This window comes from Macaca mulatta, chromosome 4 (genome assembly GCF_049350105.2).
Source record: "Macaca mulatta isolate MMU2019108-1 chromosome 4, T2T-MMU8v2.0, whole genome shotgun sequence".
Lineage (NCBI taxonomy): Eukaryota > Metazoa > Chordata > Mammalia > Primates > Cercopithecidae > Macaca > Macaca mulatta.
In genome coordinates, this window is record NC_133409.1 from 166758884 (window position 1) to 166782759 (window position 23876).

Sequence of the window (23876 nt, forward strand, 5' to 3'; positions counted from 1 at the left end):
GTATGATAAGGCCAACAGATAGATCAGGAGACAACTCTCTTTAATGAGATAATTTGTTATACTCTCTGATCCCGAGAGGAAGGAGCACTCTACACCAAGAAGTGTAGAGCACCATAAAGTGGGGGGCACCTGGGGAAGCACCAGGTGGGTCAGGAGGCAGAGAGAGTGAGGGGAAATATGGCAGACAACAGCCTTTATTGTGGTTTTCATGAGGCAGGATAAACAGGTTTAGGATTGGCTAGAGTGGATAATTCCAGTGTGCTCTGGGGCATAGGGGCTGTCCCTTGTTGTCTGGCGGCTGGTGCTGGGGTGAGCGATACAGGTGGAAGGTCCAGGCACAGTGGGTCACACCTGTAATCCCAGCACTTTGGGTGGATCACCAGAGGTCAGGAGTTCGAGACCAGCCTGGCCAATATGGTAAAACTCCGTCTCTACTAAAAATACAAAAATTAGCTGGGCGTGGTGGTGGGCGCCTGTAGTCCCAGCTACTCCAGAGGCTGAGGCAGGAGAATTGCTTGAACCCGGGAGGCGGAGATTGCAGTGAGCCGAGATCAGGCCACTGCACTCCAGCTTGGCCAAAGAGCAAGACTCTGTCTCAGACAAAATAAAAAAAAAAAGTTAGCCCCAAGTGTGATGGACCAATATAGGAGTCTGTTGGGGAGTGGGCTCTGGACTGGTTGGTTTGCATATGAAAATCAGGCTTCTAGGAATTAGCTAATCCTGGGAGAGACTATACCTCTGGGATCCGCAAGACCCTAAAATATCAAAGCATCAGAAAGTAAAAGCATGGTTAATACAATCTGAGAAGTCAGGGCTGTCCCAGGTGACCTGCTGGGCTTGGGGTAAAGTCATCTGTAGCCAAGATGAGTCACTTGAAGTATGGTTAGCTGTCTTAATTTCCACAGGCTCCTTCAATCCACCCTTTTCCAGGTTCTTAGATTGATTACATGCATTTATTCCACAGCCCGTTTCTTTCACTGCCCAAGTTGCTGGGAGTCCAGCAGGTTCAGCCTGCAGCTGAGAGCTTTCCTGGCTATCGAGCTCACTTTCTACAAGTGTTTCCATCTAGGATTTGAAAACACTCAAATGGGACAGAGCCTCCTTCCAGCTTGAGTTGAAAATAGTCATGCAATAGCTGCTATTTGGGACATTCAGATAAAATAAAACAAGAAAAAAAGATAAAGTAATTAATGGTTTGAATTATTTTGGGCTTTTTTTTTTTTTTTTCATTTTTGAGACAGTGTTTCTCTGTCTCCTAGGCTGGAATGCAGTGGTGCAATCATAGCTCCCTGTGACCTTGACCTCCTAGACTCCAACGATCCTCCCACCCCAACCTCCCTAGTAGCTGGGACCACAGGTGCATACCACCATGGCCAGCTAATTTAAAAAGTAAAAAACATTTTAGTAGAGATGGGGTCTTGCTGTGTTGTCCAGGCTGGTCTCAAACTCCTTGGGCTCCAAGCAATCCTTCCACCTCGGCCTCCCAAAGCCCTGAGATTACAGACACGAGTCCCCATGTCTGGCTTTTTTGAGCATTTTTTAAAAGCCCAAGTGAGCAAAGGACCAAATCAGTTTTCCAGAACTGCTCCTGAATGACAGGATGTGGGGGCTTGCACAAAGTCAGGGCCCCGCATTGACGAGAGCTTTTAGCCCTGAATACTTTTCTTTGTATTATGAGATGTCACTGTGGGTTTACAGTCTTTGGAAGAGCCCAAGAAAGATTTCCCCAAAGATTTGATTTAAAAAAAAAAAATCAGGATTTTTAAATAAATGACATAATAATAGAGCTCACCAGCCCTCTGTAGTGGCTGTTCACTTCCTGCATGAATGAGGGGTGGGTACTAGGAGAAAGAAAATGCACTGCCGTGAGCAAAGCTGACTCTTCACAGACCCCAGGTGAAACACGGAAAATAAACATGAGCGAAAAGTCATTGCTTTTCAGGGTACTTAGAATCCTTAAAACATTTTTGTGAACAGAGGCAAGTGTGAAAAGAGGTTTTGTTTAGAAACACGACTGGTTCCTTGCCGGCCAGCATCTCCTTCAGCTTGAGAACGAAGGCAGACACTTCAGCTGTGGGCCACACCTCGCAGGCCTGGCAGCCTCCACAGAGCCCAGGCTCTTCTATTCTTTCATTTTTTATTTATTTTTTTTAATTTTTATTTTATTTTTCTATTTTTATTTTTATTTATTTATTTTTTGTTTTTTGGAGACAGAGTCTTACTCTGTCACCCAGGCTGGAGTGCAATGGGGTGATCTTGGCTCACTGCAACCTCTGCCTCTTGAGTTCAAGTGATTCTTTTACCTCAGCCTCCCAAGTAACTGGGATTACAGGCGCAGACCACCACCCCTTGCTAATTTTTGTATTTTTAGTAGAGACAGGGTTTCACCATGTTGGTCAGGCTGGTCTCGAACTCCTGACCTCAGGTGATCCACCGCCTCGGCATCCTACAGTGCTGGGATTACAGGCACGAGCCACCGCGCCCAGCCCCTTACAGCCCTCTTCTGTTCATGGGGGGGAAGAATCTAGGTGTGTTTTTCCCTACTCCAAACTTTGCAAAAGTATTGATTGAATGAAAGAGAAATTGGCTTCTCCATGAAGTCAGAGCCCTGTTCTCATGGTTTTTCCCATAGTGAGATCACTAAGTCCCTCTCCTGACAGCCAGGGTGCAGGTAGAAGTGTTGTCAGGGCCTGTTCGCAGGTCTGTGGGGTCGGGCCCCCATGGCTGTGTTGCATGCCGGGAAGGGCTTCTGCAAAGAAAGGCACGTGTGCTGAGACCTGCTGAAAAGGCAGCTAGGGCTTCACAGTGTAGAAACAAAAGTGCAAGGCCCTGACGCAACCAATGATTTGTCACTTTACCGAGGAGCCTATCAGAAATCGGCTGACATCATCGCAGCTAAAATACTCCACCAGCTGTGTTTGCCACAAGTGACAGGTTCAGAGTCAGCGGAGATTCAGACAGAGAGCATGAGAGGGGGAGATGGGAGGGAGAGAGATAATTCATATCTGAACTTAATTGAGGTTCCAAAGGCTACATCCTTCTCTCCCTCTGCAGTGCCCTCCTGAGGGCTCTTCTCCTCTAGCCTGAAGAATCTTCCTGGTCTTCTCAACGGGTTAGGCATCGCTGACACCGCACCCACAGAGAAATTCAGAAATGTGCAAATGGTTGAGCTTACTAAGCAAAATCACAAATTTGATTGGGGAAGTTGTGGAAGAAGAGATGGTTTTCTCCAAAACAGATGGCATTGTGACTCTAGGCAGAAATCCTGCATGAATAGACTCTTGAGGATGCCTGACCTCATAAGACCCCCCCCCCAACATCACACCCCCAGGGAAAGCCATGTGATACGGTATGGTGGTGACAGACCCAGAGGTGCGGCTTTGGGTCTCTGGCAGGACAAGTTACTTCACCTTTCTGAGCTGCAGCTCTCTCCTCTCTAAACCAGGCAAATGAGTTTTGTTTTTGTGTGTGGGGGGCGGTGGTGGTTATGTTCATTTGTTTGCTTGTTTTGAGACAGGGTCTTGCCCTGTCACCCAGGCTGAAGTGCAGTGGTGGGCCCATTGGCTCACTGCAGCCTCAACCTCACGGGTTCAATTGATCCTCCCACCTCAGCCTCCCCAGTAGCTGGGACTATGGGTGTGTGCCACTATACCCAGCTAATTTTCTGTATTTTTTGTAGAGACAGGGTTTCACTATCTTGCCCATGCTGGTCTGGAACTCTTGGGCTCAAGCAATCCACCCACCTCGGTCTCCCAAAGTGCTGGGATGACAGGCGTGAGCCACGGCACCCGGCCACATATGATTCTTCATAGGAGATAATCTCTCGAGACTGCTCGGTTCTTTAATGCTTCACTTTTATACTTTCCAGAACAGCACAGCCCTTGTAAAAATTGATTAGCATCAGTTAACCAAAAACCAAGAAGGGTATTAAGATGAACATGTTCATGTATGCCTCTTAGCATGAACCTCATGCTAAGCGGCATACAGACCTCGTGGAACTAAAGCCATCTCGTGTAAAACTGAGGGGTGTTTTAGTTTGGGGATTATTTTTAAGGGGCTGAATTCCTCATTAAGACTGTGGAAAAATGCCCCCAGCATTGTCCCAGCTGACGCTCCAGACAAGGCAATGTAGGAGAAAAATGCTTTTCCGTGTTTGTCACTATCCCTGTGGCATTGCCCTGCCCGGTGCAGCATTTCTCGCTCAGGCAAAGCGTCTATGCATCCCCCAGGCCCCCACCTAGATACTGTAGGAGGAAAGGGGAATGCCAGGTATTGTCCATTGTTACTGTGTGCACCAAAGGAAGCCTCCTTCCTCTTCAGTGAAAGGTGATAGCACATTCCCCACCCTGGAAGAGAGTTGCTACTTTGGCATGCCTTGATTCTGGTTGAGAGTCCCAAAGGATGACAGAATCACTTCCCTTGAGCCTCACTGCCAAATATAATCCACTTAATATCCTCCACGTTTGAGGCCATAAGTCTGTGGCGCATCCCAGATGGGACCCCCCAAGCGATAGCATCAACGTGGGAGCCAATGCGACTCAAAAGAAGGATGGGGCTTTGCACCTCCTCCTCATGTAGGAAGTAGGTTAGATGCTTGGAAAATGCAGGAACTGGCCCTGAAGAGAGCTGAGTCTGAACGTATCCCTCACCCGTCAGTAGCACTGGGACCTTGTGCAATGTTAGTTTTCCCTTCCCTGCTTCAACTTCGATGGCTCTGGCCCTGAGAAAGTGATTCACAGCTGAAAAATAAATCAAAGGCCTCATGTTCTAAAAAGCATTTCTGGAAGGAGAGGCAGCTGATGAAAGTCTAGAAAGAGGCTGAACTTTTCCAACGAGCACAATAAGCCGTTTTTACCCTGCCTGTAATCCTCGGGGTGGAGTCCCGCGAGTGGCCGAGGAGAGCACCCTTCCCGCCGTTCCTGTTTGTAAGGCTGAATGATGTCATGCCAGCCTGCGTAAGCATATCAGTCTTATTTCTGAGCATGAACTGGACGTGAGGGATGCATTGGTGCTGCAGCCCTGCAGATAGCTAAGACAACCAATGCAGAAACAAGGGCTCCCGGGCTCCTCTTCTTTTTCTGCAAGAGGCTGTTAGCGACGTGTCCGCTGGGACAGCCCTGCCCAGGATGGCCCCAGTCAGGGAGCCTTTGGCTTCCATCTGGCGACGTTCTATATTATCCCATCCTTCTGTTTCACCCTTCCTAGGTTCAGCTTCTCTGAAGAGTACACAGCATTTGCTCAGTGGAGTTGTAAAATTTATTGGTAAAGTGCTCTGGGCTGACACGTTCCTTTGCTTCTTTCCTAAATGCCAGGCTCTGTGTGTTATTAGGGCCGTCTGTCGCTTCCCAGCACCTCCTGAGGTGACTGCTTCTCTGACTTGGTGGCTGCTTAATATTCAGTGCCATTTCCTCCTCCCGACTGTCCTGGCGTGGGTGTGAGTGTGCCTGTGTGTGCTTGTACAGCAGTTGTTATCATGATGTACTTACTGGGTGTCTACCGATGGCTTTCCTTTCATTCTACTATTTTTTAGCTTGACTGCTGTGAGCTGTGAGTCATCGATGGTAGCATTATGCATTGAATGGATTAGCTGGTACCTAAAAATAGCTAAGGCCCTCATGCAGGCGGCACATGAGCTTGTAGAGTCAGTCCCTTTGCAGCCAAGGCAGACCCACTTGCCAACATTGAACATGCCGAGCTTGGTGGCGATGAATCCTAACGTATCAAAAAATAGATAGTTGGTGACTGCCCTGTGTGCAGAGCGCAGCCCTGGATTTGTGCCGCAGTTGTTGGTAATACACACTTCCTATCTGTTCTGATGCTGGAAAGGCTCCAACAGAGAAACTATGTCAAACCGCATTTTTGTTTGTGGGTCTTTGTACCTCTCCAAAAAAAAAAAGAGAGAGAAAAATGCTCTGCTTTAAACTTTATGTGCTACACGTGCTCCCAACTGGGTCATCTTATATGTTTTGATTCTCTCCAACCATTGTTGTTTATAGCATTAAAAAAAAAAAATTAAAGACTATTGTTTAAAGCAGTTTTAGGTGTACAGCAAGTAGAGAGAGGTCCCACACACATAAGTTTTCCGTTATTAAAATCTTGCATTGGTATGATAGATTGGTTACAATTGATGAGCCAATACTGATACCTTATTTTTAACTGAAGTCCATAGTCATACTACAGTTCACTCTGTGTTGTACATGCTGTTTTTGATGAATTTCTGATGTCATGTATCCAGCATTACAGTATTATACAGAACAGCTGTACCACCCTAAAAATCCCTTATGCATCAACCATTTGTCCCCCACATCCCACCTTAAACCCCTGGAACCCACTGATCATTTTACTCTCTCCAGAGTTTTGACTGTTCCAGAATGCCATGCAGTTGGAATCATCTAGTATGTCGCCTTTTCACACTGGCGTCTCTCACTTAGCGATATGCATTTCAGGTTCTTCATGTCTTCTTGTTGCTCTGATAGCTCATTTCTTTTTAGCACTGAATATTATGTTGTTCTTTAAGGCACATCTTTTTTTTGAGATGGGGTCTTGCTCTATTGCCCAGGCTGGAGTGCAGTGACACCACAATAGCTCACTGCAGCCTTGACCTCCTAGGCTCAAGCAATCCTCCCACCTCAGCCTCCCTAGTGACTGGGACCACAGGCACACACCACCACACCCAGCTAATTTTTGTATTTTTCTGTAGACATGGGGTCTTGCCATGTTGCCCAGGCTGGTCTTGAACTCCTGAGCTCATGTGATCCTCCCACCTTAGGTCCCCAAAGTGCTGGGATTACAGGGATGAGCCACTCTGCCCTGCCTAAGGCACACATTTTAAGGCCCCAGAAAAGGAAGGCAAGTGAGCTAGAACCTGTGTGCCTGAGGGCTTCCGTGTCACAGCTGCTGTGGTCACTCGCTGGACTGTGTCCTTCCTGGCCAGCCCTGAGCCTCCCCACAGGGCCTTCCCACAAGGGAACTCTGTGAGCCACGCTACCACGTGTGAGAAAAACCCAGCTTTTAATTTGGGATTTGTGTTAGGAGGCATCCCGGTGCTAGGGTGTGGGTTTACTGAACAACCCTGAAACACTTCCACCAAGGACTGAGTCAGGCTTTGCGTGAACATGATTCAGTGTTTTAAATAGAACACTCACAGAGATTCTTACACTCAGCCAAAGAGTTTTGACTGTTTTTATTAATGATTTTTAAACATTGCAGTAAACGGGTCTCTCGCTTACCCCCTTCATCCTTGAGACAGGGTTTTCTGATTTTTTTCATGCTGAGAATGTAACCATGCAGACTAGCCTTCCAGGAGAGCAGACCGGCCTTTACAGGTAAAACAAGACTGAGAATTTCACTTGCAGACAAAAGAATACCCAATTTAATAATTTCACCAAAAACAAGACATACTCACTGAAATCGAGCTTATGAGAGATTTCATTGCTCCCAGCAACAAGCGAAATTTGTGTGTCTGGGATAGTGTCACGACAAAATGTTTTGTGAAACAGATGCCCTTCGCAATTTGTGAAAACAGGGACTCTTGTGAAGGAAAAGGGAGACATATTTAAACAACAGACGCTTTGTTTTCTTTCTATCTTGTTTTTGGTGATATGTACATATGTGTGTATATAGACATAGCACCAATCTAAGATTGAAATATACAATCAAACAGCATAAATATGTGTGTATGTGCATAGTGTTTAGATACAGTAGTTATTGACTAAGTGGTAAAAGGAATTTTATTGAATTTTCATACAGAGGAGCTAAAATTTTTCTTAAAAGCCAGTCACTTAGTCAGATTAGGAAGGTGACACTGAATAAATAATTATGAGCCCAGTAGTGAGTCTGTGTTGTCTCCCTGTCTTGGTTCCTCCATCCCAAATGGGAGTTGGAGGTGATGGTTTTAGAGGAGTCAGTTGAGGGGGCTGGAGGGAAGAAGTAGGCAGATCTCTTATAGCCGCACTGATGAGCAAATGGGCTTGCTGGCAGCAGCAGGAAAAGGAAGGGAAAGAGTGGAGGATGGTGGGAGGCAGTCCACCCTCAAAAGCAAGAGGTGCTGGCGACAGTGCATCCAGAGATGAAAGACAGAGGGGCCTCAAGCTGACAAAGGCCATCCCTGAGCACGGTGGCTCACATCTATAATCCCAGCACTTTGGGAGGCCGAGGTGCGTGGATCACTTGAGGTCAAGAGTTCAAGACCAGCCTGACCAACATGATGAAACCCTGTCTCTACTAAATACAAAAAATCAGCCTGGTGTGGTGGCAGGCACCTGTAATCCCAGCTACTTGGGAGGCTGAGGCAGGAGAATCACTTGAACCTGGGAGGTAGAGGTTGTCGTGAACCAAGATTGCACTATTGCACTCTAGCCTTGGCAACAGAGTGAGACTCCATCTAAAAAAAAGAGAAAGAAAGAAAAGTTATAAAGGCTACCCTACATACTGCTTAGTGTGTTTGAAACAGGATATATTTATTGGATGAAAAAAATGGGCTCTACTGAGCTGTCTGGCGTTATGTAACATGCTTTGGTTATCTGTGGTACTGCTCCCATGAGTTTATTTTCATTGAGATTTCATCAGAAACCATTCTGAAAAATGTGTGGAACCCCAGCAAGATCATAAAATGACTTAATGATTACTAACACAGCTGCAGGAACGAGAGTGGAGAGAAAATAACTGAAGTATATGATTCAATAAAATCATGACGACCTCAGCATCTGACAAGGTGAGGTGGCTATGGCTCCGCTGAGAAAGCTCCCTGTTAGCGGGTAAGCCACAACCTGGAGAAAGCTCTGCTCCTCTCCCTGGTGGAGGCCATAGCCCACTTTAGTTCTGGCTGGTAAAAAAAAAAAAAAGAAAAGAAAAGAAAAAGAAAAAGGGAAAAAAAAGACAGGCAGTCTCTCTATTGCCCCCTGTTGTCTAGTTGTACCATTGCAATGTTTTTCCATACAGAAGGCAAACAGAACTATTCTTTCAGGGTTTTTTTGTTTTTTTTTTTTTTTTAGGATGGAGTCTTGCACTGTTGCCTGGGCTGGGGTGCAATCGCGCGATCTCGGCTCACTGCAACCTCCGCCTCCCGGGTTCAAGCAATTCTCCTGCCTCAGCCTCCTGAGTAGCTGAGATTTACAGGCGCCCGCCACCACACCTGGCTAATTTTTTTGTATTTTTAGTAGAGATAGGGTTTCACCATGTTGGCCAGGCTGATCTCGAACTCCTGACCTCATGATCAGCCCGTCTCACCCAAGTAAATTAAAAGGAATGCATAAGAAGATAACCAGTCCCCTTTGGCACCAGGGACTGGTTTCATGGAAGAAGATTTTTTCACAGGATGGGAAGAGGGACAGGGATGATTTTGGGATGAAACTGTTCCACCTCAGATCATCAGGCATTAGTTAGATTCTCATAAGGAGCATGCAACCTGGATTCCTTGCATGCTCAGTTTACAATAGGATTCATGTTCCTATGAGAATCTAATGCTTGCGACTGATCTGACAGGAGGTGGAGCTCAGTTGGGAATGGTCGCTCACCTCCAGCTGTGCAGCCCAGTACCTAACAGGCCATCGACTACTACCAGTCCATTGCCTGGGGGTTGGGGATCCCTGGTATAAAGAGGAGAAGGGGCCAGGCTAGGTGGCTCATGCTTGTAATCTCAGCACTTTGGGAGGCCAAGGCAAGAGGGAACTTGAGGCCAGGAGTTTTGAAACCGGCCTGGCCAACATAGCAAGACTCCTTCTCTACATAATAATCATCATTATCATCATCAACAGAACATTAGCTGGACATGGTGGTGCATGCATGTGGTCCCAACTACTCAGGCAGCTGAGGCAGGAGGACCTCTTGAGCCCAGGAGGTCAAGGCTGCAGTGAGTCATGATCATGCTACTGCACTCCAGCCTGGGCAACAGAACAAGACCCTATCTCAAAATAAAAAAAGAAAAGAGAAACTATGGAAACTAGAGTGTTGTTATTTTAAATAGAGCTGTCAGGGGAGTTGTCTCTGAGAAGGAGAGTGGGTGGCAACAGTACGTGAGGCAAAAAAGATTCCAAATGAATGGAGAGAGTAGCAGGTGCCCAGATGGAAGGCGCAAGTGGGGTTAAAGGACCAGCAAGGAGACCACTGTTGCTATGGTGTAGGGAGTAAGGTGCACATGCAGAGCACATCAAGCTTGCATATGGTGACTGAGCGAGTGAGATGCAGCATGGCCAGGACAGAGGTGGTGGAGGTAGTGAAAAATAGTCTCATTCTAGGTGCATTTGGAAAAGGAACCCATACAGTTTGCTTATAATTGGGATGTATGTGATGTAAGAGAAAGAGCAGAAGGAAGTGTGATTCCCGGGTCCTTGACTGAACAGCCGGAAGAATGGGATACCATTTATGGAGATGGGGAAGAACATGGGATGGCCACCGGGCACGGGCACATGGGGAGGTCTGATGTGTTTTAGGTCACTTTAAGTTTGAGTTGCCTGTTTGACATCTGAGTGGACATCATCAGATAGCGTGGTCACTGGTGTCCAGATGTGCCCTTGTGTTTTGTTTTGCATGTATGTTCTGTCTCCTCATGGGAGGCAAGAAACTAGGTCTTAACCCATAGCTGCTCTTCTAAGGTTCCTGACACTTCGCAGGTGCTTGGTGTGTACTTGTTGAACTTTTATTAAAGCTGCAAAGCCTGACGTGTGTCATTAGGAACACTCAATATTATTTTGAGGTCAGGTGCGGTGACTCACGCCTGTAATCCCAGCACTTTGGGAGGCCAAGGCGGGCAGATCACTTGAGGTCAGGAGTTCAAGACCAGCCAGGCCAACATAGTAAAACCCCATCCCTACTAAACATACAAAAATTAGCCAGGTGTGGTGGGTCATGCCTGTAGTCCCAGGAGGTGATTGAACCCAGGAGGTGGAGGTTGCAGTGAGCCGAGATGGCGCCAATGCACTCCAGCCTGGACAACAGAGCAAGACTCCATCTCAAAAAAATAATAATAATAATAACAATATTTTGAATCTGTCAGCATCATAGGGAACACCCATATGAGTCTTAAATTCAAGGAATTCACAGGCTCATTGTTCCAGTTGAAGATGACATCATCCTACAAAATCACACCGTCTCTGTTTCACATCCAAACCAGTCCCCGCTGGCACTGACAGCATGTTTTGAGATGGAGAAGGCTCCTCTCCAAGGGAACTGCAAGCAACCGATTTGATTATATATATTCTTACTGAAAAATCCCTCAGTGAGATTTCTTCATTAACCGTTAATGATCAGTTAACCTTTAAGAATGTGTATATCCTTATGACACACCTAATTATAAAATAAAAATAGATTCGCTATGAATACATGAGTGTACCTATTTGAGATGTGTGCAACAAGATTTTAACTTTCACCAAAGAAAGGGAAAAAAAGTTATTTTCCTTCACATACATTCAGACCCCAAGCAGGGGAAAGTGCATTGTCTAGATAGTTCACACTAATTAGTGAGGAGAAAACTAGCACTGGGCTGGCAGGCTATCCAATATGTGCCTACAATGATCAGATTATCTGAATAATCTTCTGCTCCCACCTCAGCTTTCATGGACCCAGCTAATAGCTGGTCGTGGCATCTTTTCACAGGGTGACACAGCTCCTTTGGTAGGAAGCAAAGGCAGAATTTAGGCAAAAAAGAAGCAAAGAGAAGGCTTTGAAGTGATTAAAGAAGAATCTCCCAAGCCTATCTAGGTTAACATAAATTCCATTAACAGGCCAGGTGGGCACAGTGGCTCATGTCTGTAATCCTAGCATTTTGGGAGGCTGAGGCGGGCAGATCGCCTGAGGTCAGGAGTTCGAGACCAGCCTGGCCAACATGGGGAAACCCGTGTCTACTAAAAATATAAAAAAATTAGCCAGGGGTGGTGGTGGGCACCTGTAATCCCTGCTACTTAGGAGGCTGAGGCAGGAGAATCGCTCGAATCCAGGAGACAGAGATTGCAGTGAGCTGAGATGGTGCCACTGCACTCCAAGCTGGGAGACAGAGCGAGACTCTGTCTCAGAAAACAAAACAAAACAAAAAATCCATTAACATCATCTTATTTTAGTGCACATCTCAAATATTCTCTCTCTCCATCACTTTTCTCTCGTGAATTTTTCGGTAGGCTATTCTAGCTATGGTTCACACCACAGCATTTAATTCTAAGGCCTGTCTTTGGAGGTTTGGAGTTTGGTTTGGTTCGGTTTGGTTTTTAGAGACAGAGTCCTGCTCTGGCACACAGGCTGGAGTGGTGCAGTAGCTCGAGTGACCCTCCCGCCTCTGTAACCGAACTTAGGTTTGGCTGCTCACCACTCAAAAGCCAAATATGAGAGATGAGGTTGGTGAGAGGAAACGCAGGTTTATTGGGAAAGCCAGCATAGTTGAGAAGATGATGAGCTAGGCTTCTAAAGTACCATCTCCAGGCCGGGCACGGTAGCTCACACCTGTATTCCCAACACTTTGGGAGGCCAAGGCAGGCGGATCACCTGAGGTCAGGAGTTTGATACCAGCCTGACCAACATGGCGAAACACCATCTCTACTGAAAAATACAAAAATTAGCCAGGTGTGGTGGCACATGCCTGTAGTCTCAGCTACTCAGGAGGCTGAGGCAGGAGAATCGCTTGAACCCAGGAGGCAGAGGCTGCAGTGAGTCAAGATTGTACCACTGCATTCTAGCCTGGGCAACAGAGCGAGAATCCATCTCAAGAAATAATAATAATAATTTGTAAAAAATTAAGTACCATCTCCAATTTTTTAGGCTGGTTGGAGGGTTTTTATGGAAGGGGGCTATGGGGGAGACAAGGAGGTTGGTATCGAGGCAACTGAGGACCGTAGACATTTGGGCACCAGTGAGGGTTCGAGAAGGTTGGGAACTTCTTTGTCCTTGGTCAGGTCACAATGCTCCTATCAGTCTTTTGTATTTTTAGTAGAGGGTTTCACTATCTTGGCCAGACTGGTCTCAAACTCCTGACCTCAGGTGATCCACCTGCCTCGGCCTCCCAAAGTACTGGGATTACAGGCGTGAGCCACCGTGCCCAGCCACTCCTATCAGTCTTTAACAATATATAGTTAGTTGTTTTTATACTTCCCCTTTAATCCCAGAGTTAGTTTCTAAAAGTACATGATTGTTGTTTGTGTATATTATCTCGGTGCTATAAAATTATCCTAGCCTACATGCAGGAAAGGGTAAAACCCTTTAAACAAAAACGAAGTTAGTTATGTTCGTTCTTTTGCTATTTCACAGTTGTACCTCAGCCTCCCAAAGTGCTGGGATTACAAGAGTGGTGTCTTTGGAGTTCTGAGATGTGAAAATAATGAAAGAGTTTAAAACGTCCAACAACATTAGGAAGTCTTTAGTGGGGAACATGAGCATCTGTGTCCTGGCTTTTGCAGTAATCAACTATAGTACCTGTTATAAAGGGCTTGTAGACATTTCTTGATGAGCCTACAGATACTTGGTAACGTGGAAATCCTCAGATAGGTTTATCTGTGAACACGTAGTAGATGTTATTTTCAGAAAATTAAATATTGCCTGCCCTGTGAAGTGTGTATAATGTGGCTCACACACCAAGGGCCTCTCCATGGGTAGGTGTCCGGCCGTCTGCCAACAAAGAGGCAGGGAGTTATCCAGGAACACACAGAACCAAAAAAGAGGCTGACATGTTTGGAAATAAGGTTTCTGGTCTTCTGAATGTCACATTACCTCTGCCTGGTGATGGGCAAGAATAAGCAAACCGCAACTCTGGTAGAGAGTCTTACGAGATAGATATTAACACCTGAGAGTTTTATTTTTACAACTTGGATTTACAGCAAAACAATCTCCACTTGATGTGGGATTGGTTTCCTTCTGTTCAGTTTGTGTTGTTAATGGCTCTGAAAGGTTTGGGAGAGGATCTGTGGAGCCAGTTCCAGATCGGTCCTCCTACTTAGAATACAGTGGGTATCCCCATCTGATACAGTCACTTGTAAGTGTATTTGTCTATGTGTATATGCACATATATGTTTGTGTGTGTGATGTAAATGTAGTTTTGAAACTGAATAGTGTCGCACACTTGTACAGGGTAACTAGAATTGCATGAGTGGCTATAAGGCAGACACTACATCACAATTATCTGTACCATGGAACAAGCCCATGAGCTCATGCCTTTGGATCCTACTTATTTCAGGCAATATTCACCACTGTTGCGGGGTAGTGGTAATGCTGAGTTCATCTCTTTTGGTGGCATTGTAATATCTTTGCTCACAAGGGTAGAGGTCAGGAGGCATAGAAAAAAGAAAATGGGTTTGGGGGCCAAAGACTGGGATAAAATCCTAAACCCATCAGCTAATAGCTATGACATTAGGCAAGTGACTTAATCTCTCTGTGACTATTCATAAAATTTATAAAATTGGCATATCTATACTATTCCATACTAATACTGTTGTGAACATTAAACAAAATACTTTTTGTAAAGTTTGTACCTGAGAGCTTGACAGAGAGTAGGCACTCAAAAACTTTTAGCTTGCTTCACATTATAAAACTAGCCCAGAACAATGAAACTTTCCCCCCAGTAATACACGCAGGTGTATGGGTTCATGCTTACAGGCTGCCATATGAATGTACTCTAGTTGTCTCTTCTAAAAACATGCCTTGTGTGGATCCAGTAAACTCTGTCATTCTAGAAGTGTATCACAACTGTATCAATCAGAGTTAACAAAGGAGACAAAAAAGATGAAGTAGAAAAGCCACAATCCGTGGAAATTTACTACTTTTAAAGTTTTTTTGGTACTTCAATTATGCATGTGTGGTTTTGTGTGTCTGCATGTGTATAAAATCCAACAGAGGCCGGGCGCGGTGGCTCACGCCTGTAATCCCAGCACTTTGGGAGACTGAGGCGGGTGGATCATGAGGTCAGGAGATCGAGACCATCCTGGCCAACATGGTGAAGCCCCATCTCTACTAAAAATACAAAAGTTAACCAGGCATGATGGCACGTGCCTATAGTCCCAGCTACTCAGGAGGCTAAGGCAGGAGACTCGCTTGAACGCGGGAGGCGGAGATTGCAGTGAGCCGAGATCGTGCCACTGCGCTCCAGCCTGGGCGACAGAGCAAGACTCCCTCTCACAAAAAGAAAAAAAAAAACAGAATATTTTAAATATTGTTACATATAGCCAATATTATTTTAGATTTACCACATACCTACCATTTTCATTCCTCTTCATTCCTCCCTGTACAAACTTCAATCTAGATTTGTTTTTTCTCTACCTAAAGAATACCTTTTAGTATTTTCTGTAATGCAGATCTGTTGATGGTGAATTCTTTTAGTTACTGTTTGTCTGAACGTGTCTCTATTTTGCCTTCATTCTGGAAGGACCTTTTTGCTCCATACAGAATTCTCAATTGGCAATTATTTTTCTTTAGCACTGTAAAGATATTCCATTATTTCCATTGTCTACTGGCTTCCATTATTTTTGTTGAGATGTAAAGTGTGAGTTCAGTTGTTGCTTATTTGGAGGTAATATGTATTTTGTTTTAAAGGCTTTTATTTTTTTTTCTTTTTTTTAAATGGAGTTTCTCTGTTGTCACCAAGGCTGGAGTGCGATGGCATGATCTTGGCTTACTGCAACCTCGGCCTCCCGGGTTCAAGCGATTCTCCTGCCTCAGCCTCCCAAGTAGCTGGGATTACAGGCTCCTGCCACCATGCCCGGCTAATTTTTATATTTTTAGTAGAGATGGGGTTTCACCATGTTGGCCGAGGTGGTCTCAAACTCCTGACCTCCGGTGATCCACCCGCCTCGGCCTCCCAAAGTGCTGGGATTACAGGCATGAATCACCATGCCCAGCCTGTTCTAGAGACTTAATGATATTTTTTTCCTGTGTAGTTTGCAAGATGTCTTTGATTTATAGCAATTTATTTCTCATCTGCCTCAGTGAGGATTTCTTTTTATTTTTCCTGTTTGAGCTAGGCCTTCTTGAAACTGTTTTACTATCCTTCTTCAGTGTGGGAAAATTCTTAGCCATTACCTCCTCAAATATTATTTCTGCCCTGTTACCTCCCCTCTCTTCTTCCTCCTAGGATTCAAATTGTGTGTCTTTTAGACCCTCTCAATTTATCTTATCTGTCTCTTACCCTCTCCTCCATATTAACCATCTTTTTGTCTCTATGTTCACTCTGTGGAGTCTCTTCTAAAGCTCTAATTAGAGAATCCACTTCATGAATTCTTTCTTAATCCACGTCTATTCAACTGGAAAACTCATTGCATTCTTGATTTCAATGGGTGTATATTTTAATTCTATAATTCTCATAGATCTTTTTAAAAATTAATTAATTTTTTTAGAGACAGGGTCTCACTCTGTTGCCCAGGCTGGAGTGCATCTTGCGATCATAGCTCACTGCAGCCTCTAACTCCTGGGCTCAAGATCTTCCTGCCTCAGCCTCCTGAGTAGTTGGGACTACAGGCGCGCATCACCACACTAGGCTATTTTTTTTTTTTTAATTCTGTAGAAACAGGGTCTCACTTTGTTGCCCAGACTGATCTGAAACTCCTGGCCTCAAGTGATCATCCCCGTCTCAGCCTCCCAAAGTGCTGGGATTACAGATGTGAGCCACCATGCCTGGCTTCATGGATCTTTTAAAAACAGGTCCTAGTTTCCTATCAAAATTCTCAAGCTGTCTTTAATCTTCTTGAATATTGTAAGCATAGTCATTGTAAAGTCTGTATGTATGACTCTATATGAGAAGCCCTGGAGCATCTGTTTTTAAGATCTGATATTTTATTAGTGTTTATACATGTTATCTGGTCTCCTCATGACCACCAACTTCCCCTTTTTAAATTGAATGCGTTTATTTGCAAAATTGTGAAAATAATTCAAGACCTTAATCCAGTTTTAGGAACTCAGATGAGTCAAATCTGAGCTTGAGACCTTGAAAGGCCTGTTGGCTTGTGGTTCACTGTCACCTCTAAGGGACAGTGCTTTGGGGTCACAACTGAAAAGAATGGGGTTCACCAGAGAGCACCCTCCCTTGATGTACCCTGAACTTCATTACCTTTTCCCTATGCTCTTAACATTATCAAAAGTCCAGTTGGTTTCCCAACTGCTCCACTTTGGAATGTTCAGGTGTCTTCAGGAGATAACAGGCCCCTAACACCAGCTTCAACTGCCTGGGCCATCATGCTTTCCTGATCCAACCCAGGGACTTTGTGTGTGTGTGTGTGTGTGTGTGTGTGTGTGTGTGAGAGAGAGAGAGAGAGACAGAGAGAGACAGAGAGAGACAGAGAGAGAGGCAGAGAGAGAGAGAGAGAGACAGAGAGATGGAGTTTCGCTCTATCTCCCAGGCTGGAGTAGAGTGCTGCGATCTCGGCTCACTGCAGCCTCTGCCTCCTGGGTTCAAGCAAGTCTTCTTCCTCAGCCTCCCGAGTAGCTGGGATTATAGGCACCTGCCACCACACCTGGCTAATTTTTGTATTTTTAGTAGAGACAGGGTTTCACCATGCTGGCCAGGCTGGTCTCAGAATAAAGTGGTGCAATCTTGGCTCACTGCAACTTCCGTCCCCCGGGTTCAAGCGATTCTCCTTTCTGAGTAGCTGGGATTCTAGACGCCTGCCACTACACTTGGCTAAGTTTTGTATTTTTAGTAGAGACGGGATTTTGCCATGTTAGCCAGGCTGGTCTCAAACTCCTGACCTCAGATGATCCATGCGCCTTGGCCTCCCAAAGTGCTGGAATTACAGGCATGAGCCACCGCACCTGGCCTTTTTACTATCTTATTTGCTGTCCAGTACTATAAGAAAAAAAGTTTAAACATTTTGTCCAGAGTTTTTAAATTTATTTGTTTGCTTACATTTTTGTTCAGAGTTTTTAGTTGTCCTCAGAAGGAGGGTTGGTCCAAATTACCTAGTCTACTACATCTAGAAAGGACATTGAAAATTGACTTTTTTTTTTTTTTTTTTTTTTTTTGAGACAGAGTCTCACTCTGTGGCCCAAGCTAGATGGCCCAGTGGCATGATTTCAGCTCACTGCAACCTCTGCCTCCTGGGTTCAAGCAATTCTCGTGTCTCAGCCTCCCAAGTAGCTGGGATTACAGGTGCCTGCCACCACACCTGGCGAATTTTTTTTATTTTTAGTGGAGACAGGGTTTCGCCATGTTGGCCAGGCTGGTCTTGAACTCCTGACCTCAAGTGATCCACCCACCTTGGCCTCCCAAAGTGCTGGGATTACAGGCATGAGCCACTGTGCCCTGCCACCAAGCATCCTTTCAGGGGCTGGGGACTCAATGATAAACACATCATGCCTGCCTCTTGGAACTCACCTACAGTCTCACTCTGATCCCTGTTTAGTCGTGTCCTGTATGATAATAACAGCTGTCCATTGAGCTCATAAAATCTAAGACCATGCTGGGCTTCTGAGCCACCCGCAGAGCCTAGCTCGGTGCTGAAAGCTAAGTGGGTGTTCTGTCATTGCTGGGGTTTGATTGACTGGTTCTAACAGAGACCAGCTATAGAGCTAACACTTGGTGGAATATTTTGAATATTGATGGTCTTTTCACTGGCTTCTGTCTATGGTAAGTACAGGTACAACCCAAACTGAAGAGCCTCATTTATAGGGTGTGACTGGGGGAGAGGGAGGTTTGCAAACTGAGTCATTTTTCCCCCATTCGGCCTGTGTGTGTCTATGTGTGTATGTGTGAGTTCATACGTGTGTGTGCGCATAAAATCAAACAAGAATAAAATGTTTTCATTTGTCCCCTTCCTCTCTCTGTCTCTCCCTGTTTCCACAGGTCAGCGTTGAAGTTTTGGTAGAGTATCCTTTTTTTGTGTTTGGACAGGGCTGGTCATCCTGCTGTCCGGAGAGAACCAGCCAGCTCTTTGATTTGCCGTGTTCCAAACTCTCAGTTGGGGATGTGTGCATCTCGCTTACCCTCAAGAACCTGAAGAACGGCTCTGTTAAAAAGGGCCAGCCCGTGGATCCCGCCAGCGTCCTGCTGAAGCACTCAAAGGCCGACGGCCTGGCGGGCAGCAGACACAGGTATGCCGAGCAGGAAAACGGAATCAACCAGGGGAGTGCCCAGATGCTCTCTGAGAATGGCGAACTGAAGTTTCCAGAGAAAATGGGATTGCCTGCAGCGCCCTTCCTCACCAAAATAGAACCCAGCAAGCCCGCGGCCACGAGGAAGAGGAGGTGGTCGGCGCCGGAGAGCCGCAAACTGGAGAAGTCAGAAGACGAACCACCTTTGACTCTTCCTAAGCCTTCTCTAATTCCTCAGGAGGTTAAGATTTGCATTGAAGGCCGGTCTAATGTAGGCAAGTAGAGGCAGCGTGGGGGAAAGGAAACGTGGCTCTCCCTTATCATTTGTATCCAGATTACTGTACTGTAGGCTAAATAACACAGTATTTACATGTTATCCTCTTATTTTAGGTTTCTGTTCTAACCTTGTCATTAGAGTTACAGCAGGTGTGTCGCAGGAGACTGGTGCATATGCTTTTTCCACGAGTGTCTGTCAGTGAGCGGGCGGGAGGAAGGGCACAGCAGGAGCGGTCAGGGCTCCACGCATCCCCGGGGAAGAAAGGAACCGGGCTCCACAGCGCCTGCTTTCTGTAGCGGCCCAGAAGCAGCCAGGGGCGCTGACTCCCGCTAGTGTCAGGAGAAAAGTCCCGTGGGAAGGGTCCTGCAGGGGTGCAGGGGTGCATGCATGTGGGGGTGCACAGGCGCTGTGGCGGCGAGTGAGGGTCTCTTTTTCTCTGCCTCCCTCTGCCTCACTCTCTTGCTATCGGCATGGGACGGGGTGTTCAGAGCAGTGTCCTCCTGGGGTTCCCATGTGCAAAATCAACATCAGGAACCCAGCTTCAGGGCATCGCGGAGGCGCGTCAGACGGCAGATTTGGAAAGTTAACCATTTAAAAGAACATTTTTCTCTCCAACCTGTTTTACAATAAAAGCAACTTTTAATTGTATAGATATATATTTCCCCCTATGGGGCCTGACTGCACTGATATATTTTTTTTTTTTAAAGAGCAACTGCCACATGCGGGATTTCATTTCTGCTTTTTACTAGTGCAGCGATGTCACCGGGGTGTTGTGGTGGACAGGGAAGCCCCTGCTGTCATGGCCCCACATGGGGTAAGGGGGGTTGGGGGTGGGGGCAGGGGAGAGAGCGAACACCCACGCTGGTTTCTGTGCAGTGTTAGGTAAACCAATCAGGTTATTGCATTGACTTCACTCCCAAGAGGTAGATGCAAACTGCCCTTCAGTGAGAGCCACAGAAGCTCTTCACGTTGAGTTTGCAAAATCTTTTTGTCTTTGAACTCTAGTACTGTTTATAGTTCATGACTATGGACAACTCGGGTGCCACTTTTTTTTTTTTTTCAGATTCCAGTGTGACATGAGGAATTAGATTTTGAAGATGAGCATATATTACTATCTTTAAGCATTTAAAAATACTGTTCACACTTTATTACCAAGCATCTTGGTCTCTCATTCAACAAGTACTGTATCTCACTTTAAACTCTTTGGGGAAAAACAAAAAACAAAAAAACAAAAAAAACTAAGTTGCTTTCTTTTTTTCAACACTGTAACTACATTTCAGCTCTGCAGAATTGCTGAAGAGCAAGATATTGAAAGTTTCAATGTGGTTTAAAGGGATGAATGTGAATTATGAACTAGTATGTGACAATAAATGACCACCAAGTACTACCTGACGGGAGGCACTTTTCACTTTGATGTCTGAGAATCAGTTCAAGGCATATGCAGAGTTGGCAGAGAAACTGAGAGAAAAGGGATGGAGAAGAGAATACTCATTTTTGTCCAGTGTTTTTCTTTTTAAGATGAACTTTTAAAGAACCTTGCGATTTGCACATATTGAGTTTATAATTTGTGTGATATTCCTGCAGTTTTTATCCAATAACATTGTGGGAAAGGTTTGGGGGACTGAACGAGCATAAATAAATGTAGCAAAATTTCTTTCTAACCTGCCTAAACTCTAGGCCATTTTATAAGGTTATGTTCCTTTGAAAATTCATTTTGGTCTTTTTACCACATCTGTCACAAAAAGCCAGGTCTTAGCAGGCTCTTAGAAACTCTGAGAATTTTCTTCAGATTCATTGAGAGAGTTTTCCATAAAGACATTTATATATGTGAGCAAGATTTTGTTTTAAACAATTATTTTATTATTGTTGTTATTAATGTTATTTTCAGAATGACTTTTTTTTTTCTATTCAAAATCAAATCAAGATTTAATGTTTGGTACAAACCCAGAAAGGGTATTTCATAGTTTTTAAACCTTTCATTCCCAGAGATCTGAAATATCATTTGTGGGTTTTGAATGCATCTTTAAAGTGCTTTAAAAAAACAGTTTTATAAGTAGGGAGAAATTTTTAAATATTCTTACTTGGATGGCTGCAACTAACCTAAACAAATACCTGATTTTTCTTTTACCCCATTGAAAATAGTACTTCCTTCATTTCACAAATTAAAAAAAAAAAAATCTGGTATCAACCCACATTTTGGCTGTCTAGTATTCATTTACATTTAAGGCTCACCAGGACTAATGATTTTTGTAAACCATTTTCTGGGGTGTACCAAAAACATTTGAATAGGTTTAGAATAGCTAGAATAGTTTCTTGACTTTCCTCGAATTTCATTACCCTCTCAGCATGCTTGCAGAGAGCTGGGTGGGTTCATTCTTGCAGTCATACTGCTTATTTAGTGCTGTATTTTTTAAACGTTTCTGTTCAGAGAACTTGCTTAATCTTCCATATATTCTGCTCAGGGCACTTGCAATTATTAGGTTTTGTTTTTTCTTTTTGTTTTTTAACCTTTGATGGTAAGAGGAATACGGGCTGCCACATAGACTTTGTTCTCATTAGTATCACTATTTACAACTCATGTGGACTCAGAAAAACACACACCACCTTTTGGCTTACTTCGAGTATTGAACTGACTGGATCCACTAAACCAACACTAAGATGGGAAAACACACGTGGTTTGGAGCAATAGGAACATCATCATAATTTTTGTGGTTCTATTTCAGGTATAGGAATTATAAAATAATTGGTTCTTTCTAAACACTTGTCCCATTTCATTCTCTTGCTTTTTTAGCATGTGCAATACTTTCTGTGCCAATAGAGTCTGACCAGTGTGCTATATAGTTAAAGCTCATTCCTTTTTGGCTTTTTCCTTATTTGGTTGGTCTTTCCCATTCTGGCCAGAGCAGGGCTGGAGGGAAGGAGCCAGGAGGGAGAGAGCTTCCCACCTTTCCCCGGCTGCGGATGCTGAGTGCTGGGGCGGGGAGCCTTCAGGAGCCCCGCGTCTGCCGCCACGTTGCAGAAAGAGCCAGCCAAGGAGACCTGGGGGAGGAGCCGCAGTGTCCCCTGTCACCACACGGAATAGTGAACGTGGAGTGTGGAGAGGAAGGAGGCAGATTCATTTCTAAGACGCACTCTGGAGCCATGTAGCCTGGAGTTAACCCATTTTCCACGGTCTTTTCTGCGAGTGGGCAGGCCCCTCCTTGGGGTCTGTGTCCTTGAGACTTGGAGCCCCCGCCTCTGAGCCTGGACGGGAAGTGTGGCCTGTTGTGTGTGTGCGTTCTGAGCGTGCTGGCCAGTGGCTGTGGAGGGGACCACCTGCCACCCACGGTCACCACTCCCTTGTGGCAGCTTTCTCTTCAAATAGGAAGAACGCACAGAGGGCAGGAGCCTCCTGTTGGCAGACGTTGGTGGGCCCCGAGGCTCCCAGAGCAGCCTCTGTCACTGCTTCTGTGTAGCAAACATTAACGATGACAGGGGTAGAAATTCTTCGGTGCCGCTCAGCTTACAAGGATCAGCCATGTGCCTCTGTACTATGTCCACTTTGCAATATTTACCGACAGCCGTCTTTTGTTCTTTCTTTCCTGTTTTCCATTTTTAAACTAATAACAGCAGGCCTTTTGCGTTTACAATGGAACACAATCACCAAGAAATTAGTCAGGGCGAAAAGAAAAAAAAAATAATATTATTAATAAGAAACCAACAAACAAGAACCTCTCTAGGGATTTCTAAATATATAAAATGACTGTTCCTTAGAATGTTTAACTTAAGAATTATTGCAGTTTGTCTGGGCCACACTGGGGCAGAGGGGGGAGGGAGGGATACAGAAATGGATGCCACTTACCTCAGATCTTTTAAAGTGGAAATCCAAATTGCATTTTCATTTGGACTTTCAGGATAATTTTCTATGTCGGTCAATTTTTCGTTTTCCCTAACTCACCCAGTTTAGTTTGGGATGATTTGATTTCTGTTGTTGTTCTTGATCCCATTTCTAACTCGGAATTGTGAGCCTCTATGTTTTCTGTTAGGTGAGTGTGTTGGGTTTTTCCCCCCACCAGGAAGTGGCAGCATCCCTCCTTCTCCCCTAAAGGGACTCTGCGGAACCTTTCACACCTCTTACTCAGGGACGGGGCTGGTGTGTGTGTGGTACACTGATGTGTCCAGAAGCAGCACTTTGACTGCTCTGGAGTAGGGTTGTACAATTTCAAGGAATGTTTGGATTTCCTGCATCTTGTGGATTACTCCTTAGATACCGCATAGATTGCAATATAATGCTGCATGTTCAAGATGAACAGTAGCTCCTAGTAATCATAAAATCCACTCTTTGCACATAGTTTCATCTTTACTGAAATATGTTGCCAAAATTTATTTTTGTTGTTGTAGCTCTGGATTTTGTTTTGTTTTGTTTTTTAAGGAAACGATTGACAATACCCTTTAACATCTGTGACTACTAAGGAAACCTGTTTCTTTCATAGAGAGAAAAATCTCCAATGCTTTTGAAGACACTAATGCCATGCTATTTCAGATATGGGTGAGGAAGCAGAGCTCTCGGGACGGAAGGCCAGGCTTCTTGAGCTGTATTGGTTGTCATGGCTACGGTTTCATGAAC

The 23876-nt window shown here is 45.0% G+C and overlaps 1 protein-coding gene across 1 annotated transcript in view; it reads left to right on the forward strand.

The window, feature by feature from the left end:
- ATXN1 (ataxin 1) overlaps nucleotides 1-20928 on the forward strand; it is a 280578-nt gene extending 259650 nt beyond the window's left edge. Inside the window, exon 5 of the mRNA XM_028847819.2 lies at nucleotides 18746-20928. Coding sequence (XP_028703652.2) covers nucleotides 18746-19276 — 531 coding nt within the window. The 3' untranslated portion in view covers nucleotides 19277-20928. The remainder of the gene's footprint in view (nucleotides 1-18745) is intronic.
- The last annotated feature ends 2948 nt before the right edge of the window (nucleotides 20929-23876 follow it).